The sequence below is a fragment of the Podarcis filfolensis genome (assembly GCF_964270895.1).
Source record: "Podarcis filfolensis genome assembly, chromosome: 13".
Taxonomy (NCBI): Eukaryota; Metazoa; Chordata; class Lepidosauria; order Squamata; family Lacertidae; genus Podarcis; species Podarcis filfolensis.
The window spans coordinates 45,267,478-45,294,167 of record NC_139615.1 but is presented as its reverse complement, the minus strand read 5'-3'; the positions used below and the strand labels follow the sequence as shown (position 1 = coordinate 45,294,167).

The 26,690-nt window shown below is 47.0% G+C and overlaps 1 protein-coding gene across 1 annotated transcript in view; it reads left to right on the top strand.

Moving 5' to 3' along the window:
• BTC (betacellulin) overlaps positions 1 to 26,047 on the top strand; it is a 29,774-nt gene extending 3,727 nt beyond the window's left edge. The window contains exons 2-6 of the mRNA XM_083583690.1: positions 7,025 to 7,123; positions 14,530 to 14,647; positions 17,597 to 17,743; positions 20,718 to 20,825; positions 21,736 to 26,047. Coding sequence (XP_083439816.1) covers positions 7,025 to 7,123; positions 14,530 to 14,647; positions 17,597 to 17,743; positions 20,718 to 20,823 — 470 coding nt within the window. The 3' untranslated portion in view covers positions 20,824 to 20,825; positions 21,736 to 26,047. The remainder of the gene's footprint in view (positions 1 to 7,024; positions 7,124 to 14,529; positions 14,648 to 17,596; positions 17,744 to 20,717; positions 20,826 to 21,735) is intronic.
• Positions 26,048 to 26,690: the final 643 nt, after the last annotated feature.

Below are 26,690 nucleotides of genomic sequence, written 5' to 3'. Positions count from 1 at the left end.
AACAATCTAATCCAATACAAAAATGTGATAATAAAGCATAACTTTAAAATAACCAACTTATATCAAATAAGTAATATTCAACAATCCATTAGAACAGTAAAGGTAAAGGTAAAGGTAAAGGGACCCCTGACCATTAGGTCCAGTCGTGGCCAACTCTGGGGTTGCAGCGCTCATCTCACTTTATTGGCCGAGGGAGCCGGCGTACATGTGGCCAGCATAAGTAAGCCACTTCTGGCAAACCAGAGCAGCGCACGGAAATGCCGTTTACCTTCCCACTGGACTGGTACCTATTTATCTACTTGCACTTGACATGCTTTTGAACTGCTAGGTTGGCAGGAGCAGGGACCGAGCAACGGGAGCTCACCCCATCGTGGGGATTTGAACCGCCAACCTTCTGATTGGCAAGTCCTAGGCTCTGTGGTTTAACCCACAGCGCCACCTGCGTCCATTAGAACAGTATAGAATAATAATATATATCAGCATATAAAAATTAAACAGGAATCCACTCTTAACAATTATAATAAATAATTTCAAAACTATAATCAATGTCACTGGAAGGACAGATCCTGAAGCTGAAGCTCCAGTACTTTGGCCACCTCATGAGAAGAGAAGACTCCCTGGAAAAGACCCTGATGTTGGGAAAGATTGAGGGCGCAAGGAGAAGGGGACGACAGAGGATGAGATGGTGGGACAGTGTTCTCGAAGCCAACAGCATGAGTTTGACCAAACTGCGGGAGGCAGTGGAAGACAGGAGTGCCTGGCATGCTCTGGTCCATGGGGTCACAAAGAGTCGGACACGACTAAACGACTAAAATTATTACATTGGTGGCATATTTAAAAGCTGGAACATCTTCCAGTTCTGTGCCATTTACTGTACTTTGAATGATGAAGCTGCGTCACATTTTTTTGGAGGCGGAAGAATTCCTGGAATTTTCTGATACCAGCACTCTAAGCTTAGCACCGAAACATACCTTTCTGCTCTGCTCTGCTCACTTTCCCTGCGGGATGCCGCCAGTGTCTGCCTGCCTCAATAGAAATTAAGTGTGCTTTCCTTTCTACAGGTCCTTCCATGCTTCTGATGAATAGCATCTAGATTGCAAGTGCTCAGAGGTAGAAATGGTAGGAATGCAAGCTTCCAACAGGCTATGGCAGTGTTCTTCTTCCTTCCCTGTTGGAGGAAGGGTGTCTCCGAGTACCAGCTGCTGAGAAATTCACAAGTAGGGAGAGTGCTACTGCTTTCTGCTCCTGCCCACAGTTATTTGATGGGAACTGGATGGGCTACTGTCTTGTTCCAGCATGGCTCTTCATTGATAATAATAATAATAATAATAATACAGTGGTACCTCGCAAGACGAATGCCTCAGAAGACGAAAAACTCGCAAGACGAATAATAATAATAATAATAATAATAATAATAATAATAATTTATTATTTATACCCCGCCCATCTGGCTGGGCCTCCCCAGCCACTCTGGGCGGCTTCCATAAAAACCAAAAATACAATAAAATATCACACGTTAAAAACTTCCCTGAACAGGGCTGCCTTAAGATGTCTTCTGAATGTCAGGTAGTTGTTTATCACTTTGACATCTGCTGGAAGGGCGTTCCACAGGGCGGGCGCCACTACCGAGAAGGCCCTCTGCCTGGTTCCCTGTAGCTTTGCTTCTCGCAATGAGGGAACCGCCAGAAGGCCCTCGGCGCTGAACCTCAGCGTCCGGGCAGAATGATGGGGGTGGAGACGCTCCTTCAGGTATACTGGACCGAGGCCGTTTAGGGCTTTAAAGGTCAGCACCAACACTTTGAATTGTGCTCGGAAACGTACTGGGAGCCAATGTAGGTCTTTCAAGACCGGTGTTATATGGTCTCGGCGGCCGCTCCCAGTCACCAGTCTAGCTGCCGCATTCTGGATTAGTTGTAGTTTCCGAGTCACCTTCAAAGGTAGCCCCACGTAGAGTGCATTGCAGTAGTCCAAGCGGGAGATAACCAGAGCATGCACCACTCTGGCGAGACAGTCCGCGGGCAGATAGGGTCTCAGCCTACGTACCAGATGGAGCTGGTAAACAGCTGCCCTGGACACAGATTTGACCTGTGCCTCCATGGACAGCTGTGAGTCCAAAATGACTCAGAGTTTTTCGTTTTTTGAGTTGCTTCGCAAGACGATTTTCCCTATGGGCTTGCTTCGCAAGACGAAAACGTCTTGCGAGTTTGTTTCCTTTTTTAAAAAAAACCGCTTGAAGAGGTGCAGTTGCGACTGACCGTGCTTCGCAAGACGAAAAACATCGCAAGATGAAAAGACTCGTGGAACGAATTAATTTCGTCTTGCGAGGCACCGCTGTAATAATAATAAAAATAAAAATAAAATAATTTTATTTATATCCCGCCCTCCCCAGCCGAAGCCGGGCTCAGGGCGGCTAACAACAATCAAATAATCCAACATTCTAAAAACATCTCATTCTAAAAATTAATTAAAATCAAATTGATGGCAACCGTTAAGCAAAATTCTGTGCAGATTGCCAGAGGAGGGAGTCACGCTGCGCCCTGACCAAAGGCCTGGTGGAACAGCTCTGTCTTGCAGGCCCTGCGGAAATATGTCAGGTGCCGCAGGGCCCTAGTCTCTTGTGACAGAGCATTCCACCAGATTGGAGCCACAGCTGAGAAAGCCCTGGCTCTAGATTAATCCGGAAGAGCTTTAGCTGGTTGTTTAGTATGGCCCAGCGATGGAGCTATTTTGGTACTCTTAAGTTCCTCTGAAAGAAGAACAACCCCCCTTTTTGGCATTTACCGTATTTTTCGCTCTATAAGACGCACCAGACCACAAGACGCACCTAGTTTTTGGAGGAGGAAAACAAGAAAAAAAACGTTCTGAATCTCAGAAGCCAGAACAGCAAGAGGGATCGCTGCGCAGTGAAAGCAGCAATCCCTCTTGCTGTTCTGGCTTCTGGGATAGCTGCGCAGCCTGCATTCGCTCCATAAGACACACACACACATTTCCCCTTACTTTTTAGGAGGGAAAAAGTGTGTCTTATAGAGCAAAAAATACAGTATTTATTGTCAGTAGTTTACGCTTCCTTTGAAAAAGGCACCTCTTTTGAAGGTGTTTTTTTTTTAATGATGTGGGCAGTTATTTAATTAATTAAAAGGCAGGTTAAACAAATTTATTTGCATTGATATTAGCAGCTATGCTGATACCTGTTCAGGGGTGCCCAAACTTTTTTCAAAGAGGGCCAGATTTGATGAATTGAACATGCGTGAGAGCCCGCCAAAGTTAGTTTCTGAGCTTTTTTTTTGGGTTGAAGTTGCTAAGCTTTTTTTAGGATTTTATCCCAGGACATATACTGCCATGGGGACTGGATTAAACGGACTTTGGACATGCCTACTATATTTGAAGTTTTGCTACTCTCAGGTGTGCAAACCACATTTCAAGTCTAAATTTGGTTTTATGACCTGTTTATCTTCTTTAAGGGACACGGATGGCGCTGTGGGTTAAACCACAGAGCCTAGGACTTGCCAATCAGAAGGTCGGTGGTTTGAATCCCCGCGATGGGGTGAACTCCCGTTGTTTGGTCCCTGCTCCTGCCAACCTAGCAGTTCGAAAGCACTGCCAAGGAGTGTGGTGGAGTCTCCTTCTTTGGAGGTCTTTAAGCAGAGGCTTGACAACCATATGTCAGGAGTGCTCTGATGGTGTTTCCTGCTTGGCAGGGGGTTGGACTCGATGGCCCTTGTGGTCTCTTCCAACTCTATGATTCTATGATTCTACGTCAAAGTGCAAGTAGAGAAATAGGTACTGCTCCGGCAGGAAGGTAGACGGCATTTCCATGCGCTGCTCTGGTTCGTCAGAAGCGGCTTAGACATGCTGGCCACATAACCTGGAAGCTGTACGCCGGCTCCCTCGGCCAATAAAGCGAGATGAGCGCCGCAATCCCAGAGTCGGCCACGACTGGACCTAATGGTCAGGGGTCCCTTTACCTTTACTGTATTTGAAGCTTTGCTACTTTCAGGTGTGCAAACCACATTTCAAGTCTACGTTTGGTTTTATGACCTGTTTATCTTCTTTAAAAAGCTGTCAGGTAATTTTTTTTGCAGGGAGGAATATATGTGTGTGTGTGTGTGTGTGTGTGTGTGTGTATGCATGCCGGTTGGGTACTTTTTAAATCAAATAAACCATCTGTATTTCATTCTTGATATAATCCAATTTCACAGACTTCTGAGTCTCTGAGCAAATGGATTGAATCATGGCTGCAATCCTGCACCCAGAAATAAATCCCATTGAAGTCCATTGAAACAGGCCCCGGTGAAGGCCTCCCAGTCTGAGCTGGGAGGATGAAGTGTTCCCTTGAAGGCTTGAAAGTGCAAAGAGCCTTCCCCGCTTTTGTGTTCAGCAACAATTGCTTTATTATTCTGGCTGCTGGTTAGCCATCAAATCCATCCATTCTCATGCTGCTGCACAGCCAAGTTTTCTATCGGTAGATTCCATCTCAGGTTGACCTTACCTGGTGTGTGTCCTAGAGCCTGGGATTAGATCATATCAGAAAGCTAAACTGAAGTGGCGATAGCTCAGTCAGTAGAGCATGAGACTCATAATCTCGGGGGTCATGGGTTCAAGCCTAAGGTTGGGCAAAAATATTCCTGCATTGCAGCGGGTAGGACTAGATGACCCGTGTGGCCCCTTCCAACTCTACCGTTCTGTGATTCTGAGATAAGTCGTTATCGGTTTTCTCCTCTGTTGAGGGAGTGCGTTTGGGCTGCTCTCCTGTTCTTCCATAGCCCTGGAGCTTTGGTTGATTTAAAAACCTTGGCCTCAGTTTGTTCTCATTGGTTGCTGGTGGAAAAATAATGAATTAAAGGGGGGAAAGTTGATGAAAGATGGGAAACGGGTATTATGATGGGATTAGAGTAAAGACTGTCCATTGGAACTGGGGGCTGGAGGTTTTGTCACTGTCACATAGGCTTTTCCTGGGCCCAATGGATTCTATGGTCAAACCTCGGTTGTCGAACGTACAGTGGTACCTCGGGTTACAGACGCTTCAGGTTACAGACTCCGCTAACCCAGAAATAGTAGTTGTTGTTTAGTCGTTTAGTCGTATCCGACTCTTCGTGACCCCATGGACCAGAGCACGCCAGGCACTTCTGTCTTCCACTGCCTCCCGCAGTTTGGTCAAACTCATGCTGGTAGCTTCGAGAACACTGCCAACCATCTCATCCTCTGTCGTCCCCTTCTCCTTGTGCCCTCCATCTTTCCCAACATCAGGGTCTTTTCCAGGGAGTCTTCTCTTCTCATGAGCTGGCCAAAGTATTGGAGCTTCAGCTTCAGGATCTGTCCTTCCAGTGAGCACCCAGGGCTGATTTCCTTCAGAATGGAGAGATCTGATCTTCTTGTAGTCCATGGGACTCTCAAGAGTCTCCTCCAGCACCATAATTCAAAAGCATCAATTCTTCGGTGATCAGCCTTCTTTATGGTCCAGCTCTCACTTCCATACATCACTACTGGGAAAACCATAGTTTGAACTATATGGACCTTTGTCGGCAAGGTGATGTCTCTGCTTTTTAAGATGCCGTATAGTACTTTGGGTTAAAAACTTTGCTTCAGGATGAGAACAGAAATCGTGCGGTGGCGGCGCGGCGGCAGCAGGAGGCCCCATTAGTTAATGTGGTGCTTCAGGTTAAGAACAATTTCAGGTTAAGAACGGAGCTCCAGAACGAATTAAGTTCTTAACCCGAGGTACCACTGTAATCTGTTCCGGAAGACCGTTGACTTCCGAAATGTTTGACAACCGAAAACTGAAAGCGGAAGCCTCAAAGCGTTTCAACTTTGAGGAGCACAAACTTAAGATTTCTCCCCAAGATTTCTTAAGATTTCTCTCCAAGATTTCTCCCCAAATTCTGCAATGCATCTCTTCCCAGCTACACATGGAGAAATTGTTTGGGGAAAGTTAATGGATTTTCAATTACACTTACAGTGGTACCTTGGGTTACATACGCTTCAGGTTACAGACGCTTCAGGTTACAGACCCCACTAATTCAGAAATAGTACCTCGGGTTAAGAACTTTGCATCAGGATTAGAACAGAAATTGCACCGCAGCGGCGCGGCGGCAGCGGGAGGCCCCATTAGCTAAAGTGGTGCTTCAGGTTAAGAACAGTTTCAGGTGAAGAACGGACCTCCGGAACGAATTAAGGTCTTAACCCAAGGTACCACTGTACAGCCTGGGTTGCAAATTCTTCATTTCTGAGCTAGGTGATGGAGTGGATTGTGGTGGAACAACTCCAGACGTTTGCAGACGGGACTGATAACCTGGATCTATGCTCACTTGGGATTGGGGATTGACTCAGCCTTGGTCGCCCAGATGGATTTTCTTAATAAAGAGAAGGACAGCAGGAGTATGGCCCTGATCTTTCTGCTCTATCTTTTGGTTTCCTTCTGGACAGACTCTGCAGGATGAATATTGATGGCTTGGTTCCTACCTGCAGGGTTGTGACTGGAGAGCAGCACTGGAGAGTGTTCTTCAGTCTACTGTGTTTACACTATGGGATGTCTAACGCGGGTGGCACTGTGGTCTAAACCACTGAGCCTCTTGGGCTTGCTGATCAGAAGGTCGCCGGTTCGAATCCCTGCGACAGGGTGAGCTCCCTTTACTCTGTCCCAGGTCCTGCCAACCTAGCAGTTCGAAAGCACACCAATGCAAGTAGATAAATAGGTACCTCTGCGGCAGGAAGGTAAATGCTGTTTCTGTGCGCTCTGGTTTCCATCACTGTGTCCCGTTGCGCCAGAAGCGGTTTAGTCATGCTGGCCACATGTCCTGGAAAACTGTCTGCGGACAAACGCTGGTTCCCTTGGCCTGAAAGCGAGATGAGCGCCGCAACCCCATCGTCACCTTTGACTGGACTTAACCATCCAGGGGTCCTTTACTTTTACTATTTGACTCCAATGCATTGTGGTGCCTGGCAAAACAAACATCATGGGTGTAAAGAGGTCCTTGAAATATATGTGTGTAATGTTCTTGCTTTCTCTCTCCCACCCCCTCTGAAGGCTTTGCCATTTTCGACTGTGTGACTGGCGATGGCAATGGAACCGCTGAACAGGAAACAAAGAGGCTGTCCTGCGGCTACCCAAATGGAAATTGCACAGGTAACAATATGGATTATATGTGATGATCTCTATTCTAAACCCAGATCTACAGTACATTGCATGGTTATCCACTCCCAGTCAATTGTCTCCTTCCACTGTTTCCCCAGCTAAGGGAAATCTCTGCTGGCATTTTATTTACTTGTTGTTGTTTAGTCATTTAGTCGTGTCCGACTCTTTGTGACCCCATGGACCAGAGCATGCCAGGCACTCCTGTCTTCCACTGCCTCCCGCAGTTTGGTCAAACTCATACTGGTAGCTTCGAGAACACTGTCCAGCCATCTCGTCCTCTGTCGTCCCCTTCTCCTTGTGCCCTCCATCTTTCCCAAAATCAGGGTCTTTTCCAGGGAGTCTTCTCTTCTCATGAGCTGGCCAAAGTATTGGAGTCTCAGCTTCACGATCTGTCCTTCCAGTGAGCACTCAGGGCTGATTTCCTTCAGAATGGATAGGTTTGATCTTCTTGCAGTCCATGGGACTCAAGAGTCTCCTCCAACACCATAATTCAAAAGCATCAATTCTTCGGCGATCAGCCTTCTTTATGGTCCAGCTCTCACTTCCATACATCACTACTGGGAAAACCATTTTATTTACTTATTACATGTAAATACCACTGTTATCTTCAAAGCAGTTCAAGGTTGCCTGCATGGTTCTCCTCCTCTCCATTTCATCCTCACACAACCCTTTGAGGTAGTGAAATATACTCAGAGTTGCAAAGTGATTTCATGCTCTTTATTCAGCTCATAGTGGTGAGGAGGAATGAATGAAAGTCCCCTCAAAGCATCTGCTTTATATACATTATTTACACAATGGGCTGCACATGATTGGCTAATTCCGGAATTCTACTGTAAGCCAATCAGGTTGTGGATTCACTTCTATCTGGAGCATGATTGGGTGGTTCCTGCCAACCAATCATACTGCTGCATTGTTCTAGGACCAATCAGACTGCTGCCTTTTGGATCCTATTGTTCTAGGACCAATCAGACTGCTGCAGTTTGGATCCTATTCAACTCAGTACATAACAGGTAGTTTAGGCTAACAGATGGCAACTGGTCCAAGCTCACCCAGTGATCTTCATGGCTGAGTGGGGATTCGAACCATCGTTTCCAAGGCCATAGTCTGACACTCTTTGCCATCATGCCACCCTGGCTATATCTGTGTAAAGGGTTTAAAAAGGACAGGGGTGTGTGGAGAGCAAGGAATGAGTATACAGTGGTACCTCGGGTTACATACGCTTCAGGTTGCATGCGCTTCAGGTTACAGACTCTGCTAACCCGGAAATATTTCCTTGGGTTAAGAACTTTGTTTCAGGATGAGAACAGAAATTGTGCTCCGGCGGCATGGCAGCAGCGGGAGGCCCCCTTAGTTAAAGTGGTGCTTCAGGTTAAGAAATGTTTCAGGATAAGAACGGACCCCTGGAACGAATTAAGTAATTAACCCGAGGTACCCGAGGTATCAGTGTGTACTAGGGACGTGGGTGGCGCTGTGGGTTAAACCACAGAACCTAGGACTTGCTGATCAGAAGGTCAGCAGTTCAAATCCCCGTAATGGGGTGAGCTCCTGTTGTTCAGTCCCTGCTCCTGCCAGCCTAGCAGTTTGAAAGCACATCAAAGTGCATGTAGATAAATAGGTACCACTCTGGCGGGAAGGTAAACGGCGTTTCCGTGCGCTGCTCTGGTTCACCAGAAGTGGCTTAGTCATGCTGGCCACATGACCCAGAAGCTGTATGCCGGCTCCCTCGGCCAATAAAGCGAGATGAGCGCCACAACTCCATAGTCGGTCACGACTGGACCTAATGGTCAGGGGTCCCTTTACCTTTACCTTTTACCACTGTATTAAGGCAGGGAGTTAAAAGTATAAATCATGGGTAGGCAAACTAAGGCCCGGGGGCCAGATCCGGCCCAATCGCCTTCTAAATCCGGCTCATGGACGGTCCAGGAATCAGTGTGTTTTTACATGAGTGGAATGTGTGCTTTTATTTAAAATGCATCTCTGGGTTATTTGTGGGGCATAGGAATTCATTCATTCCCCCCCCCCCAAATATAGTCCGGCCCCCCACAAGGTCTGAGGGACAGTGGACCGGCCCCCTGCTGAAAAAGTTTGCTGACCCCTGGTATCAATAATAACTGCATGCAGGCTGCTTTCCTCTTATCTTCTTGCTACTCTGTAACCTCCCACCTGAGTTATGCAAGTCTCATTTTAGTTTGGGATACCACTGCAAACTGACAGTTTATTACTCATTTAAATGTTAACTGGAGATTAAAATTTTTAGAATTGTTTGGGACCAAGGTTGAGTTTGCTCTACTTTCTGCCCATGTCCAAATATAGCATTTTTTGTAGAATATATTCAAGGCCAGCAGGTATTCAGTTCAGGCTGAAATCACTCTAGTCTTCCTAGCAGGAAGAGTTATGGGCATCTGAAGTGAAGAGTCTTCATCTGAAATCACTGACAATATGAACCTTCCAGAAGACCAACCAGAGCTGAACTTCCTCGTTTTGAAGCCATTTAGGTCAGCGGGTAGAGACTGCGCTAGATCTCGGACTCCCAAATTGATTAAAATGTTTGTTCGCCTTTCCCACTAATGGTGAGCTCTTAATCACTGGTTTTAATTTCGTTAAGGCACATAGCCCTCCACCATCTCTTTATGGTGAATGTCTGGATTTATAGCTAGCATAGAACACAACTACTTTATAATATGATCATGGGACACCCAGAAAGTCTAAAACAATGCAGCTACATAAGAACGTGAATCATTCCCAAAATATATTATCCTTGAATCTTCCTGCCATATCGCCATCCTCTCCTGCTACATCAGTGTGGCGCACCACAACCTTTGAGAACCACAGGTCTGAATATATAATGCTGACTGGATCATCTCTCTCTGTTTGATCATACTCTAAAAAAACAATACCAAAACAACTCTAGACGGTAGTGAGACAGGACTCTGCTTCAGCAAGAACTGTTCTTCTATATGCTTGGTAGTTTTATCTTTAATAAAGCTTTCTCCAAACAGATGTTAAGCTAGCTATTTTGTACTTACCTGAATCCCCTTGGTTCCCTTTTAAAAAAAATTGTGTCACATTGCTCACTTTTCAGTCCTCAGGTGTGGAGGCTGATGTTAGGAGCAAAGTATATGTTTTTGTTTTAAGATCAGCAATTCACACTTGAGTCCTTTAAGGACTCTCAGGTGGATACCATCTGCACCAGGCAACTTGGGAATTTTAAATTGTCTATATGGCCTTATTAATGTGGAATCAAACGGGAAAGTTAGGAGCTTACAGGGGGCTTGAGAAGATGATATAGCCACTGACCTAGCCACTGTGATCCATGCAACGGTCATCTCCAGACTGGGTTATTGTAACTCACTCTACGTGAGACTGACCCAGAAACTCCAGCGGGTGCAGAATGCCGTGGCGAGACTCCTTACGGGGTCCTCGCTGCGGGATCACATTCACCCAGTGCTATACCAGCTGCAGGAGTACAGGATCAGGTTTAAGGTGCTGGTTTTAACCTTTAAAGCCCTATACGGCCTAGGACCCTCGTATCTACGGGACCACCTCTCCTGGTATGCCCCACGGAGGACCTTACAGTCTCCAAACAAAAACATCTTGGAGGTCCCTGGCCACAGGGAGGTTAGGCTGGTCTCAACCTGGGCCAGGGCCTTTTTGTCTGTGGCCCCGATCTGGTGGAACGTTGTGTCACAAGAGACTAGGGCCCTGCGGGACTTGACATTTTTCCGCAGGGCCTGCAAGACAGAGCTGTTCCACCAGGCCTTTGTCCAAGGCACAACCTGACCCCCTCCTTTGGTAATCCTCACAGAACTCTAGCCCAATGATTGCCATTAATTTGATTTGAACTGATTTTAGAATGAATTGATTTTAGAATGCTGTATTATTTTACTGTTGTTAGCCGCTCTCAGCCCCGCTTCAGCTGGGGAGGGCGGGATATAAATAAAATCATTTTATTATTAAACCACAGAGCCTAGGACTTGCCAATCAGAAGGTCGGCAGTTTGAATCCCTGCGATGGGGTGAGCTTATTGTTGCTTGGTCCCTGCTCCTGCCAACCTAGCAGTTCGAAAGCACGTCAAAGTGCAAGTAGAGGTACCGCTCTGGTGGGAAGGTAAACGGTGTTTCCGTGCGCTGCTCTGGTTTGCCAGAAGCGGCTTAGTCATGCTGGCCACATGACCCGGAAGCTGTACGCCGGCTCCCTCGGCCAATAAAGCGAGATGAGCGCCGCAACCCCAGAGTCGGTCATGACTGGACCTAATGGTCAGGGGTCCCTTTACCTTTACCTTTTACTCTTAAGGATCCCCCAGACTTCTAACCCAGACGTTATCTCTTCTCTTCCCTAACGTGTGTATTGCTGTGATTCCTCCAGATGTCTAGAATAGGAGTCAATGCACAACATAAGAAGAGCCTGCAGGATCAGGCCAATGGGCCACCTAGTTCAGCACCCCGTTCTCACAGTAGCCTGTGGGAAACCAGCAAGCAGAATTCGAACACAAGAGCCCTTTTCCTCCTGTTGTTTCCAGCAACCAATATTCAGAAAGACTATTGCCTCCAAGCGTGGAAGCAGGGGACGGCCATCATGGCTCCCAGTACGTTTCCGAGCACAATTCAAAGTGTTGGTGCTGACCTTTAAAACCCTAAATGGCCCAGTATACCTGAAGGAGCGTCTCCACCCCCACCGTCCAGCCCGGACACTGAGGTCCAGCTCCGAGGTCCTTCTGGAGGTTCCCTCCCTGCAAGAAGTGAGGTTGCAGGGAACCAGGCAGAGGGCCTTCTCGGTGGTGGCACCCGTTCTGTGGAACGCCCTCCCACCAGATGTCAAGGAAATAAACAACTATCTGACTTTTAGAAGACATCTGAAGGCAGCTGTGTTTAGGGAAGTTTTTAACATTTGATGTTTTATCGTGTTTTTAATATTCTGTTGGGAGCCGCCCAGAGTTTCCTGTTGAGATGTGAACCTCTGGTGACCTGTTTCCCTTACCTTTGCACCGTCTCGTTGAAAATGCCCACTTTGAGAGATCTCCTCTGTCGAGAGTGGAGACCGTGTAATCTGCAAAGGTTCAGACTGCATTCTTCGCAGAGCGTCATTTAGTATTCAGCCTGGTAACACAATCCGCACAGCTAATCATTCTTTTGTAGCAGCATTAACTTTTAACCCCTGTGATGATAGTTCCCGGAGTGGAACGGAGCCGAGTTTTCTGTTCTCTTGTGCTGTTGGGTTTCCAAAGAGTCTGTCGCAGAGCGTTCAAGGCTTCGTAGTTCAATTTTCAGGTGCCACAGCCTTCATGAATAGTAGATGGAGCTGATATTTTACCTGTGGCAAGCACAAAGGGGTATCCTCGAGCAGATGTAGATAGTGGCAGCGGGGCCTGCTCCACTGGGATGAATGGGGCACTGCCCCACCTACCCATTGCATGCCTTCTCAAGAGTGTGTGCAGGAGCCAGGCCCTGTAACCAGTATAACTTTGCAGGACTGGGGTCTTCCTAAGTTTGTTCTGAAGAGGCAAGGCATGGCCACACAGGTGACTCACAGCACCTGGTGGCAAGAGCCGGGAAGGGATATAAGGACAGCATTTTCCCTTCGGCTCTTTGCCACAGCAACACGTTCCCTGCCTTGCTGTGTTTGACTCCTTGCTTCTTGATCCTCAATCCCCTGACTTCTTGACTCCTTGCTTCCTGACCCTCGGACCCTTGACTTCTTGACTCCCGGCCCTCTAACCCTCAGACTCTTGGCTTCTTGACTCCTGGTTTCTGGACTCTCGTTCCTTCTCCCACCCTGTCATCTTGCCCCCGGGCCCGACGTCCCCAGCCGGGACTTCGATCACCCGTGAACCGGACCGTGACACTCCTGTTCTTAGTAAGAACAGCTAGTCTAGGGGGGTGGCACTGGCTGCCAGCTTCTTCCTCCTAACTCTCAATGTTGCCCTCGTGGAAATCACCAGGGGAGAGGGTGGGGATGAACCTAGACAGTTCACTCGGTAAAGCATGAGATTCTCAATTCCAGGGTCGTGGGTTTCAGCTCCACATAGCCCTATAAGATCCCTGCATTGTGGGGGGTTGGGCTAGATGACCCCTGGGGTCCCTTCCAACTCTACAATTCTATGATTCCTAGAGTGACAAGCTCTGCCTGTCAATGGATCTGGCGCCACCTCCTGTTGGCCACCATGCCTTGCACCTCACCTGTGCCAGGAGACCAGCTGTCGACACTGGCTAACAGGTTGTTGTTTTTTTAAAAATTATTTATAGTTTTCATTTATATACATTATATAATTGGCGTGTCTAAGTTCTTACGTTGGGGGGGGGGAACTGGAAGGGGCCACTCCCGGAATCTGCAAGTGACTAAGACGGACATGAACTTTGGGGTTCTGCACTGTAAATAGTTTGCACCAATAAAACCTGTAAAAGACAGGTCGGGGTCCTGCCTGGTTACTCGCGAGCAACTACCTCCTCACCTGACAGGTGCCCTCCCAGGTGCGGGTTAGCCGCTCAGGTGCATGGAGCGGTCCGTGTACCCTGCAGCTAGGAGCAGAGCGAGCCGACGATAGCGGACATTCGGCGCATTGCCCACCGGTGACTCCCAAGCCTCCCCCAGCTGTCAAAACGAAGGGGGAAGGGGAGAATGCCGCTGGCAAAGTGGCGCAGCTCCCACCTTCCCCGACGGCTCAGAGTAGGCTTTTGAGTCGCAGGCTGGCGGTGCACCACATGTCATCCCTCTCAGCGAAGACACCCATGGCGGACCACCCCCACCGCCCCCTTCCTCCGCCCCTGTATGTTGTTGTTGTTTAGTCGTTTAGTCGTGTCCGACTCTTCGTGACCCCCTGGACCAGAGCACACCAGGCACTCCTGTCTTCCATTGCCTCCCGCAGTTTGGTCAGACTCATGCTGGTAGCTTCGAGAACACTGTCCAACCATCTCGTCCTCTGTCGCCCCCTTCTCCTTGTGCCCTCCATCTTTCCCAACATCAGGGTCTTTTCCAGGGAGTCTTCTCCTGAGGTGGCCAAAGTATTGGAGCCTCAGCTTCAGGATCTGTCCTTCCAGGGAGCACTCAGGGCTGATTTCCTTCAGAATGGATAGGTTTGATCTTCTTGCAGTCCATGGGACTCTCAAGAGTCTCCTCCAGCACCATAATTCAAAAGCATCAATTCTTCGGCGATCAGCCTTCTTTATGGTCCTGCTCTCACTTCCATACATCACTACTGGGAAAACCATGGCTTTTACTATACGGACCTTTGTTGGCAAGTGATATCTCTGCTTTTTAAAGAGACCGCCCTTGTATAGCATATAGCTTTTTGCCTCCTTTCCAAAGTCCAGCACCTCACTTAACCTGCCTTTGAGGGCCACACCAAAAGGTCCTGTGTTGGACTGCCCTGCCCTAATTTATTCCCCTTTTTTTATTTCCAGGCGGAACCACAGGACTGAGGTGGAGAGGGCATTTTTCGAAATGTCCTGAGGAGTACAAACATTACTGCATCAAGGGAAGATGTCGTTACGTTGCCGCAGAACAGATACCGGCATGCGTGTATGTCGACTTTCCGAAGTACAGAGAAAGGCGTCTCTTGTCCGCCGTTGAATTCTGGCGTGATGGGCTCTCTGGAAATGGCGTAGTTGCTAACTGAGCCTGCTCTTCAGTTCTGGGGCTTATTCCAGAGCAGGGGTAGGCAACCTAAGGCCCGGGGGCCGGATCCGGCCCAATTGCCTTCTCAATCCGGCCCAAGGACGGTCCAGGAATCAGCGTGTTTTTACATGAGTAGAATGTGCCCTTTTATTTAAAATGCATCTCTGGGTTATTTGTGGGGCATAGGAATTCGTTCATTTTTTCCCTTCAAAATATAGTCCGGCCCACCACAAGGTCTGAGGGACGGTGGACCAGCTCACGGCTAAAAAAGGTTGCTGACCCCTGTTCCAGAGCATCAAAATATTTTGAAAAGCATATTTCCGCCACTGTTGCTGAAATGCAGAGGTGAAGATGTAAGGTTCCCCCCAGTTTAATGTCAGTCAGTGACCAGAATTTTCAACATCAGATGAGGATCCCTGTTTCTGCAAGGGTGGATTTGATTCGAATCAAATCGATTTAAATCACTCGTCAGTAAGACTTGATTTAAATCATATTTTTTACAGAAAGACTCATTCTTGCTGGTATAATCTTAATATTTACAACCAGATGAAGTGTCATTTTTGGAATAATGAATTTTCAGAGTGGTTTATACAGTTATATAAAAATTACTGATTTGATTATACAGTTATATAAAAATTACCGATATACTATTAGAAATACAATAATTATGAAATTATTGTGAGGTTTAATAAGTTAACTGTTTATATTTTGACCTAATAGGTATCGAAAGCCATTTGCACTTAACAAAATATGTATTTTTATCAAAGTAATTGTTGAACTGAAACACAATTAAGAGGTCCATGCAGAATGTAGGCACCCTATATACCGTATTTTTCGCTCTATAACACGCACCTGACCATAACACGCACGTAGTTTTTAGAGGAGGAAAACAAGAAAAAAATATTCTAAACGAAACAGTGGATGTATGATTTTTGTGGTTCATGCTGTGGCCACAGACGTGATCCGACGGTGAGTTTGGGGTAGCCCAATGCAAAAATCCTGAGGATCCACGTGGAGCCATGCTTTGTAACCACGTTTTTGCGCCATTGCAGCCCCATGAAACAGTGGGTGCGTGTGTGTTTTTTGGTGCAGGCTGTAGCCATGGATATGCTATGTGATCTGATGGTGAACTTGGGGTGACCCAGTGCAAAAATCCTGAGGATCCATGTGGATCCGTGCTTTGTAACCACGTTTTAAGTGGGGAGGGAAGGAAAAGCATTCAAGGGACAAGGAACACGCGTGGGGTGTGTGGAGAAGGATGCTGCTAATAATGCAAGAGAGGGGTTTAAGGGGAGAAGGAACACGCGTGGGGTGTGTGGAGAAGGATGCTGCTAATAATGCAAGAGAGGGGTTTAAGGGGAGAAGGAACACGCGTGGGGTGTGTGGAGAAGGATGCTGCTAATAATGCAGGAGAGGGGTTTAAGGGGAGAAGGAGCTTGCGTGGGGTGTGTGGAAAAGGAGCTTTTCGGTGAGCTGAGCGGGGAGGGGGGAGGGAAAGAGCACTGTTGCTTTAAAGGAGCCAACCAGACAGCAGCCACTTACAGCAGTGTAAGCAGCTCCTTTCCTCTCCCGCTTTGCTCCTTCTCTCCCTCTTTGCTGCTTTACGCAGCTAATGGTGAATCCCCTGCAACCCAAGTCCTGCTCAGCGGATCAGCTGAGACGCTGGGAGAATCGTAATTTCCCCCTCTCCCTCATCCCGTGCCCTCCTGTCCCCAGCAGCCTTTTAAAAAACTTTTTTACTGGTTTTCACTGCGCTCGTGGCTCAGAGCCCTCCTGTGCCCTGCCGTCCCTCTGCAGCCTCATTGCTCCGTTTAGAGAGCGCACGGACCTTTGCTAGCTGAGGCTGCAGCAGCTGTTGCTGGCTACACGGCGCTTTTCCGGCTCGCTATGGCTCCCGTTTGTCCCTCCTCGTGTGTAAGCGGCTGCTGCCCACTTTGCTGCCATGGCTCTCCTTCCCTCCCTCCTCCTCGGCTCCTCCCCCTCCTCCTGGCTGTAAAGCAATCAAAGCTAGAGCCGTGCAAAGCCCTGCAAGCGGCTCCCGCTTTGCTTGACTGACGGCAGCCATGGCTCCGGTCGAGTGCATTCGCTCCATAACACGCACAGGGATTTTCCCTTACTTTCTAGGAGCAAAAAAGTGCGTGTTTTGGAGCGAAAATTACGGTATATAGAACTGAGCAAACCAGTGATATTTTAGGGAGCAGGCTAGCAATTGGGGCCCATTACTTACATCGTAGGGACGCGGGTGGTGCTGTGGGTTAAACCACAGAGCCTAGGACTTGCCGATCAGAAGGTTGACGGTTTGAATCCCAGCGACAGGGTGAGCTCCTGTTCCTCAGTCCCTGCTCCTGCCAACCTAGCAGTTCGAAAGCACGTCAAAGTGCAAGTAGACAAATAGGTAGCGCTCTGGTGGGAAGGTAAATGGTGTTTCCGTGCGCTGCTCCGGTTCGCCAGAAGCGGCTTAGTCCTGCTGGCCACATGACCCGGAAGCTGTACGCCGGCTCCCTCGGCCAATAAAGCAAGATGAGCGCCGCAACCCCAGAGTCGGCCACGACTGGACCTAATGGTCAGGGGTCCCTTTACCCTTTACTTACTTACATCATAGGAGCCTACACAACACAAAACACTGTTGCTGTGTGTAGGTTTTATTTTATTTGTTTTTTATCTTATATTTTGGTAATGAACACCAGATTTTTTTCCCTTTAAATTTTTTTTGGGCCCCCAAGAGAGTGGGGCCATAAGCTATAGCTTGTTTAGCTTATATGTAAATCCGGCACTGATGGAGCCCATAGGTGTGCATTGACACAATGCCCTTTGCGTCTCACAACCCTCACTTCTCCTTTCCCTCCTTTACAGCTGCGAGAAAGGCTACACCGGCGCAAGGTGTGAGAGGTTGGATCTGTTTTATTTGAGAGGGGATGAAGGTCAGATTGTGGTGATGTCTTTGATAGGTGTGATGGTGACGCTCATCGTCTTGACGGCATGTATATGCACCTGTGCTCAGTAAGTATGCCGACCCGAAAGCACAGAGAGTCGATTCTGGTGTTTTGGGTCTTTTACACAAATAGCAGTACAGGGGATGCTCGGGTTGCGAATGTGATCCGTGTGGGATGCATGTTCGCAACCCGCAGCGTTCGCAACCCACGTCTGCACACACGCGGGTTGCAATTCGGGGCTTCTGCACATGCGCAAAGCGCGATTAACACTTCTGCACATGCACGACCGCCGAAACCCGGAAGTAACCCGTTCCGGTACTTCCGGGTTTCGGCGGTCCACAAGCCGATAAAACGCAACCTGAAGCGGCTGTAACCCGAGGTATGACTGCATAGTCGTGCCTTGGAAGTCGATCGGAATCCGTTCCCGGAAGTCCGTTCGACTTTGCAAATGTTCGGAAACCAAGGTGCGGCTTCCTATTGGCTGCAGGAAGTTCCTGCAGCCAATCGGAACCTGCGTCGGATGTTCGGGTCCCAAAGAACGCTCGCAAACTGGAACACTCACTTCCAGGTTTCGGGGGCCAAAATGTTAGACTCGCAAGGCATTCGACTTCTGAGGTACGACTGTAAACGGTTCCTAATGCTCCAAAAGTAGTTATATAATATTATGTCTAAAAGCGGAAACGTTGGTTGTCTCTTTTCAAGTCAGCTGCCTGGGCCTTGGTTTCCAAACCCAGGACCAACCAGTGACCCCAATCAGAAACATGAAAGCCACTTTTAATTTTTTGCTTCTCTTCCCCCGCCCCCCCAACTCTACCTTAAATCTGAGGGGTAGTTGAGGCTTTCCTCAGGCAGGTCCCTCTCCAGGAAGCCACATTTCAAACATCCTGAATAAAGCAAAGATTGCAACTTGCTCTTAGGGCTCATCGAGACTTCCTTTGTTTCTGGCCACAGGTCTGGGCTTTCCAGATCTGTGTCTGAGTTTTTTTGCTGGTTTTGTCTCTGTGCTTTCCCCAGGAAAACCCATGCTTTACCCTTGAATCAGTGCAAATATCAGTTGGATTTTCTGCAGATCGCTGTTTGCTCCAATTTGGTGGTAAAGCGTGGGTTTTCCTGGGAAAAGTGCTGGGACAAAACAAAAAAATACCTCAGACATGGAACTTTACACAGGCTGAGACCCTACTTGCCCGCGAACTGTCTCACCAGAGTGGTGCATTCTCTAGTTATCTTCTGCTTGGACTACTGCAATGCGCTCTACATGGGGCTACCTTTGAAGGTAATCTTTACAGCTAATGCAGAATGCGGCAGCTAGACTGGTGACTGGGAGCAGCCGCCGAGACCATATAACACTGGTCCTGAAAGACCTACATTGGCTCCCAATACGTTTCCGAGCACAATTGAGAATGTTGGTGCTGACCTTTAAAGCCCTAAACGGCCTCGGTCCTGTATACCTGAAGGAGCATCTCCACGCCCATCATTCATCCCAGACACTGAGAGACACTGAGGGCCAGCTCTGAGGGCCTTCTGGCTGTTCCCTCCCTGCGAGAAACCAAGTTACAGGGAACTAGACAGAGGGCCTTCTCGGTAGTGGCGCCCACCCTGTGGAACACCCTCTCACCAGATGTCATGGAGATAAACAACTATCTGACTTTTAGAAGACATCTGAAAGCAGCCCTGTTTAGGGAAGCTTTAAATGTTTGATGTTTTTTCGTGTTTTTAATATTCTGTTGGGAGCCGCCCAAAGTGGCTGGGGAAACCCAGCCAGATGGGCGGAATATTATCATTGTCATTATCATTATTATTATTAATTAATAATAATATATTAAGTGTGGACCTGTGCCTGAAAAGTGCAGCTCAAAAGGAAGCCTGGATGTGCCCTTAGGCAGCATTCTGATCCCTGTCTGAACTGTTCCCCTACGAAAAATGTCATCGCAAGCCGCTGTTAACAGCGCCCTCTTGGGCTTGCTGGTCTGAAGGTCGGCGGTTCAAATCCCTGCAACAGGGTGAGTTCCCGTTGCTCTGTCCTAGCTCCTGCCAACCTAGCAGTTCGAAAGCACGCCAGTGCAAGTAGATAAATAGGTACTGCTGTGGCAGGAAGGTAAATGGCATTTCTGTGCTCTCTGGCACTCGTCACAGTCCTCCGTGCACCAGTAGCAGTTCAGTCCTGCTGGCCACATGACCCGGAAAGCTGTCTGTGGACAAACGATGGCTCCCTCGGCCTGAAAGCGAGATGAGCGCCGCAACCCCATAGTTGCCTTTGACTGGACTTAACCATCTAGGGGTCCTTTCCCTTTCCCTTTTATTCCTCTGAGTGGCTAATAACGATGGTTCCTTCCTCAAAAGTAAAGGGACCCCTGACCATTAGGTCCAGTCGTGACCGACTCTGGGGTTGCGGCGCTCATCTCGCTTTATTGGCCGAGGGAGCCGGCGTACAGCTTCCGGGTCATGTGGCCAGCATGACAAAGCTGCTTCTGGCAAACCAGAGCAGCGCACGGAAATGCTGTTTACCTTCCCGCCGGAGCGGTACCTATTTATCTACTTGCATTTTGACGTGCTTTCAAACTGCTAGGTTGGCAGGAGCAAGGACCGAGCAACGGGAGCTCACTCCGTCGCAGGGATTCGAACCGCCGACCTTCTGATCGGCAAGTCCTAGGCTCTGTGGTTTAACCCATAGCGCCACCCGCGTCCCATTCCTTCCTCAAAGTCTTCCACAGTTATGTGGCAAAATGAAGCATATAAGACTACTTTGGCCTAACTTGCGAGTCACCACATGACGGCTCATTGTATTCCTTTGACTTCTGTGGGGTTTGAATACTGTGGCAACGGTCTGCTTAGTTGCCAAAGCACAACAGGTTTTGTCACTGATTTCATTTGGAGAAAGCACTTGCTTTCTTACTTGGGAATGTACTTGAAAAGATGATCTAGATTTATTAGAAATAAAATACGTTTAAGGTGCGTGTGTTGCAGTGGTGCGTGTTTCTCTGTTCTAATTTTACGGACTAGATGTGCGCTTAATGACACATATTTGCAAATTGCTTTTCAAGTTACTGTAAAAAAAGGCGTAGGAAGAGGAGAGAGGAAGAAATGATGACATTTGAGAAGAGGCTGCCTATTAAAACAGATGATATTCTAGAGACAGACATTGCATGAAGGTATTTACTTCTTCCCTTGTTTTGCTTATTTGAGGCGACAGATAAAATGGTTGGGCTAGCTTGTTTGTCTTCAAACCAACTTTGCTCAGGCTAGTCAATGCTTTCCTAAAATACTAGCTAGTGTGTTTTGCGGGGGCTCATTATGTTCTAACTGCAGATTTCTAGCTATGGGAAGGCACAGTTAAGCATGTATTTTAGGAGATTCAGATTGTGTACACATTATGCTTTACTCTGACTCCAGTGCACAGCCTTTGCTGGTGTTTGAAACTAGAGTACACAAGATGTTAGCCTCAATCCATCTGCATCCTGCCGTTTCTTGAGAAATATAGTGATACCTCGGGTTACATACGCTTCAGGTTACATACGCTTCAGGTTACAGACTCCGCTAACCCAGAAATACTGCTTCAGGTTAAGAACTTTGCTTCAGGATGAGAACAGAAATCGTGCTCTGGCGGCGCGGCAGCAGCAGGAGTCCCCATTAGCTAAAGTGGGGCTTCAGGTTAAGAACAGTTTCAGGTTAAGAACGGACCTCTGGAACGAATTAAGTACTTAACCCGAGGTACCACTGTACTGCTGATTGATTCACATTCGCTCAAACCAGCTTCCACCCAATTCAAAAACTTAAGCTGAGGTGTGTACAGTTTAGACATCCATTGCACATGTGCAGATGACAGCGTCATTGAATAGGAGTTGTGGGGGGTTGTGGAATTGCATGACTTGTGGGATAATGACCATTGGCATGATTCTGTAAAATGATGGGAGGAGGAAGGATGGGACCCAAATTTATTAAGTACACAGTCCTCCAAACCTGGAAGTGACTGCAGTGAACACAGTGGAGCTTGTTTCTGCTTAGTCTTGGTCTACAGAGTAAAAAATCCTGACTGAATTACTTTCTCTCTTGACCCCACAGGTTGTCAAAAGGTGCTTGCAGGCAGGTTCCATACTTTCCAGTGCCCTTTTCATCTTGACGGAACTCATGAGGGCTAGTGACTTGAAAACCAATGTGGCTAAATGGATGTAATAATTGCTGTGCAAATGCAGGTGTAATAATTGCTGTGCGTTTGTGACTTGATTCTGTGAAAAAAATCAGGAGGAATTGTCTACCATGGGGAAAACAGGAATTTCCAGAAGCACATAATGGATTTTCACAGGGCTGCTTTTCATATCCCCTTCAGTGCTTCAATAACCCACTTTGAATTTGCCAGCATGGAAGAGAAGCAGGATTTTTTAAATATATAAATAATACAGGAATCTGTAGTATTTTTATGTACAGCAGAATTCGTGAACCAAAGTGTGCCTTTAGGAGCAAATGTAAATGCTGATGAGGTCTGGATATTGTATTTATACAAATAGCTGCAGCTTTGATTGATGATATAATGTTTTTTTGATTTTATGCGGCAAGGATGTTTTCTGTTGGCTGTTTCGAGCGCAGCTGACCCCTTGCTTTGCTTTAAAAAAGAGAGTTGCATTGTAACTGTAGTAATGAGAATTTGGAAAGTGTAAAATTCCCTGTTCTGTGTGTCTTGTCTCTTAGATATTTGAAAAACACAAAAGGTAGATGATTTTTTGCGGGCATCTTATGCTTCCATTATATCAGAGCAATACTAAACAGCAAAGGGTCTCCTGCACTTTAAAATATTTTTTTGAAGGACTCTTTGTTAAGATATAAAAGCAGGATATTTTATTATGAAACAGGACAACGTTGTATTTAGGAACTTCCTATGCGCTGTGGGTTAAAACACAGAGCCTAGGGCTTGCCGATCAGAAGGTCGGCGGTTTGAATCCCTGCGACGGGGTGAGCTCCCGTTGCTCGGTCCCAGCTCCTGCCAACCTAGCAGTTCGAAAGCACGTCAAAGTGCAAGTAGATAAATAGGTAGCGCTCCGGCGGGAAGGTAAACGGAGTTTCTGTGCACTGCTCTGGTTTGCAGGAGGCGGCTTGGTCATGCTAGCCACATTACCCGGAAGCTTTACGCCGGCTCCCTCGGCCAATAAAGCGAGATGAGCGCTGCAACCCCAGAGTTGGCCACGACTGGACCTAATGGTCAGGGGTCCCTTTACCTTTACCTATATGATCAGACAAAATCTGCTTTATACATTTGGGAGCTTCTCTCCACTGCATGGTTTGGCAGTGCAAAAAGCACGTTTTATCATAGACCAAATAATAATAATAATAATAAAAATCAGCCCTCGGTGCCTTAACCCATGCGGTCACAATTATTTCAAAAAACTTCCTAACCTGCGGGGTCACAATTTCACCAAAAATCTGACATTCTCCAATTCACTCAAAAATGGTGCCAAACTTGCAAATTTCCCCCTTAAAGGTTTGGCAGTGCAAAAAGAACGTTTTATCATAGACCGAAAAAAATCAGCCCTCGGCGCCTTACCCTGCGGAAAAACATTTTTTTGAAAAAATCCCTAACCCGGGGTCACAATTTCACCAAAAATCTGACTTTATCCAATTCACTCAAGAATGGTGCCGAACTGTTACAAATTCTCCCCTGAAAGGTTTGGCAGTGGAAACAGAAGAGCTTTTATCATAGTCCAAAAAATCAGCCCTCGACGCCTTAACCCGTGCAGTCACAATTTTTTCCAAAAAAATTCGTAACCCGCAGAGTCACAATTTCACCAAAAATCTGACGTTATCCAATACACTCAAAAATAGTGCTATTCACTCCTTTAGTTCCTATGAATGGTGCTAACATTGTTCAAACATAACTGGCTGAGGTATAACCAGGCTGATAGTTCCATCTTCTTTAAGAGGAGGAGGAGGAGGAGGAGGAGGAAGAGGAAGAAGAAGAAGAAGAAGCCTGTCTAGAAGTTGGCTCCGGTGCAGGAGAAGCAGGAGGCAAGACCACCAGAGAAAGTTTGTGTTGTTGTTTCAAAATGGCGGTACACCTTGGAGAAGGATGGATAAGCTAGCTGTTGTTAATAATATTTAAAGGTGAACTCTCTTGTGCTGGTGATGTATGGTGGGAGATACATATCCCTAAAATAATTTAATACTTGTTTTCAGGTGTGGGGTGGAAGGGTCTGTGTTGCTCATTATCAAAAGTGGCCTGTGATAATCCGTACAGTAAGCGTTGTGCCCCACTACTTTCCCCCAGGTATAAGTTATTGTAATTCTATTTCTGGGGGAAAGGTGATCTCCTCAATGGAATTGTAACCTTGTGAGGAGACACTTTGACAGTATTTATTCCTTGTGTGAAGCTGCGGGGAGAGGCTTTGTTGAGTTAATTTTTGTAAGTGTCTTTTGTTGCTGCTTTTTGAATAAAGTGGTCTGGGCAGCTAAGGAAGGACACATGTAATTATAGTTCAAACGGCCCATGTCAAAACTCCAAGAATTTTTAAAATATTCCTGCCTGCCCCACCCCTTCCAATTTTCACCATCCTTTGTAGGGATATTGTGTCGTGTATTTCAACTTTGAGGAACACAAACTTAAGATTTCCCCCCAAATTCTGCAATGCATCTCTTCCCAGCTACACCTGGAGAAATTACCTGGGGGAAGTTAATGGATTTTCAATTACACTTACATTGTGGGATTTCAAAACCACTTCCCAAAGCAAATGGGACTTCGCCCTCAAATTCCGTGACTGGTAGGAAATTTTTTATGTACTGATAACCAAAGTGTACATTAGTTTGTTTGAGCCAGACCTAGTAACCATACTCTGAATGACCACTCACAATCACAGTGTCTGACCAGGCCACCTTTTCTGTCGTAATATGTCCGTGTTTTGGTGATATGAGATGCAACTGTCTCAGTGCTGAAACCCCAGTGGGAAAATCAGATGTGTTCCGTTCCAATTGGTATTTTGCAGCCTAATGCAGCTAATCGCGCCAGTTTTGATGGGGAAAAGGTTTTGTCTTCTCACCGGTGGATCTGTTGGACAGGCCGTTCCCCGTTCTGTATGTCTTTATGTGTGAAGTAGAGATTCTGACCTTCAGGAATGACTGGCTCTCCAAAACCAAATGCGTTTTAATCTTCCTCGATGAATAGCCACTACAGAGGAGGATTATCATCGCCTTTGTAGTCTATAATGCGCCCACACTGTCCCTCTTATTGGCAGTTTTCTCACTCTCGGATTGTTCCACTGAAGTACCATATTTTTCTCTCCATAAGACGCACCTGAGCATAAGATGCACCTAGTTTTTAGAGAAGGAAAAGAAAAATATTCTGGATGTATGATTTTTGTGGTTCATGCTGTGGCCACAGACATGATATGTGATTTGACTGTGAGTTTGGGGTAGCCCAATGCAAAAATCCTGAGAATCCATGTGGATCCATGCTTTGTAACCACGTTTTTGCGCCATTGTGGCCCCACGAAACAATGGATGCATGGTTTTTTGGTGCAGGCCGTAGCCATGGACATGCTATGTGATCTGATGGTGAATTTGGGGTGACACAATGCAAAAATCCTGAGGATCCGTGTGCTTTTACCTCCCGCCTCCCAGGCAGCCTCCTTTATCGCTAGCGTCCCTTATCTCCCTCCTGATCCCTTGCCGATCAGCTGCTCACTGGCTTCGTTTCAACACCCCCTAGCCTCTTGTTTGCCTTAGTGTCTTTTCCTTAGCTGGAGCAGTTTTTTGCTCCTCCTTTTCTTCTAATTTCTCTCCTCATTGCTTTAATCTTCCTGTTTCCTCTCCTTGCAAGTTTGCTGTCTTTACCTCCCCCCTCCCAGGCAGCCTCCTTTATCTCTAGAGTCCCTTATCTCCCCTCCTGATCGCTTGCTCAGCGGCTTTGTTTCAACACCCCTTCCCTCTTTCTATTTTAAAAAAAAAAAGCACGATCTGCCTTTTGCCCCTGGACAATTCGGCTCCAGGGACCACGCATTCGCTCCATAAGACACACAGACATTTCCCCTTACTTTTTAGGAGGAAAAAAGTGTGTCTCATGGAGCGAAAAATACGGTATAATGGCTCATGAGACCTGATCAACCATCCCCAGAAGGACCCACCTTATATTGTCTAGCCTTTGGTTATGATGAGCCAAGTTGGACCCAGGAAGAAGTCACATCCCTACAATGTTTGCCAGACAAGAGGACAGAAAAGTCAACAGAGATACTAACTGCGCACGTTGTCAGTAAATATACCCAATCTGATTTAAGACTGTAATTCTTTAATATTGGGACTTCTGAGTAGATGTGTACAGGGCTGCGTTGTAAACAACTGGAACTGCAGTTTGCTTCCCTCTGTCATGTACAAATAAATAGCATCATGGCAAATACATTTGCTGTTATGTTTGATATGGGTTGCTGCGTTATAATGGTGAGCTGAAGGCAGTCAATATTTTTGCTCTACTGGTAGTTTGGAGGAAAATACGGCTACAAACACATGGACCCGTGAAAGGGAAAATAGCACCTCACGTTGACATTCTTTAGCAAAGGTGTTTCACAGCTGTGTGCCTTTTTTCCTGTTGTTTAGTCGTGTCCGGCTCTTCGTGACCCCATGGACCAGAGCATGCCAGGCACTCCTGTCTTCCACTGCCTCCCGCAGTTTGGTCAAACTCATGCTGGTAGCTTCGAGAACACTGTCCCACCATCTCGTCCTCTGTCATCTCCTTCTCCTTGTGCCCTCCATCTTTCCCAACATCAGGGTCTTTTCCAGGGAGTCGTCTCTTCTCATGAGGTGGCCAAAGTATTGGAGCCTCAGCTTCAGGATCTGTCCTTCCAGTGAGCACTCAGGGCTGATTTCCTTCAGAATGGAGAGGTTTGATCTTCTTGCAGTCCTAGGCTGCAAAGAAACTAGATTGAGGGAATGGGTGTGTGAAGAGGCTAAAAAATATTATCATTATTAAAATTTCTATAACACACTTCATCTGATAATCACAGGGGGGTTTACAATATAGAAACATAAAAAGACATAACGTA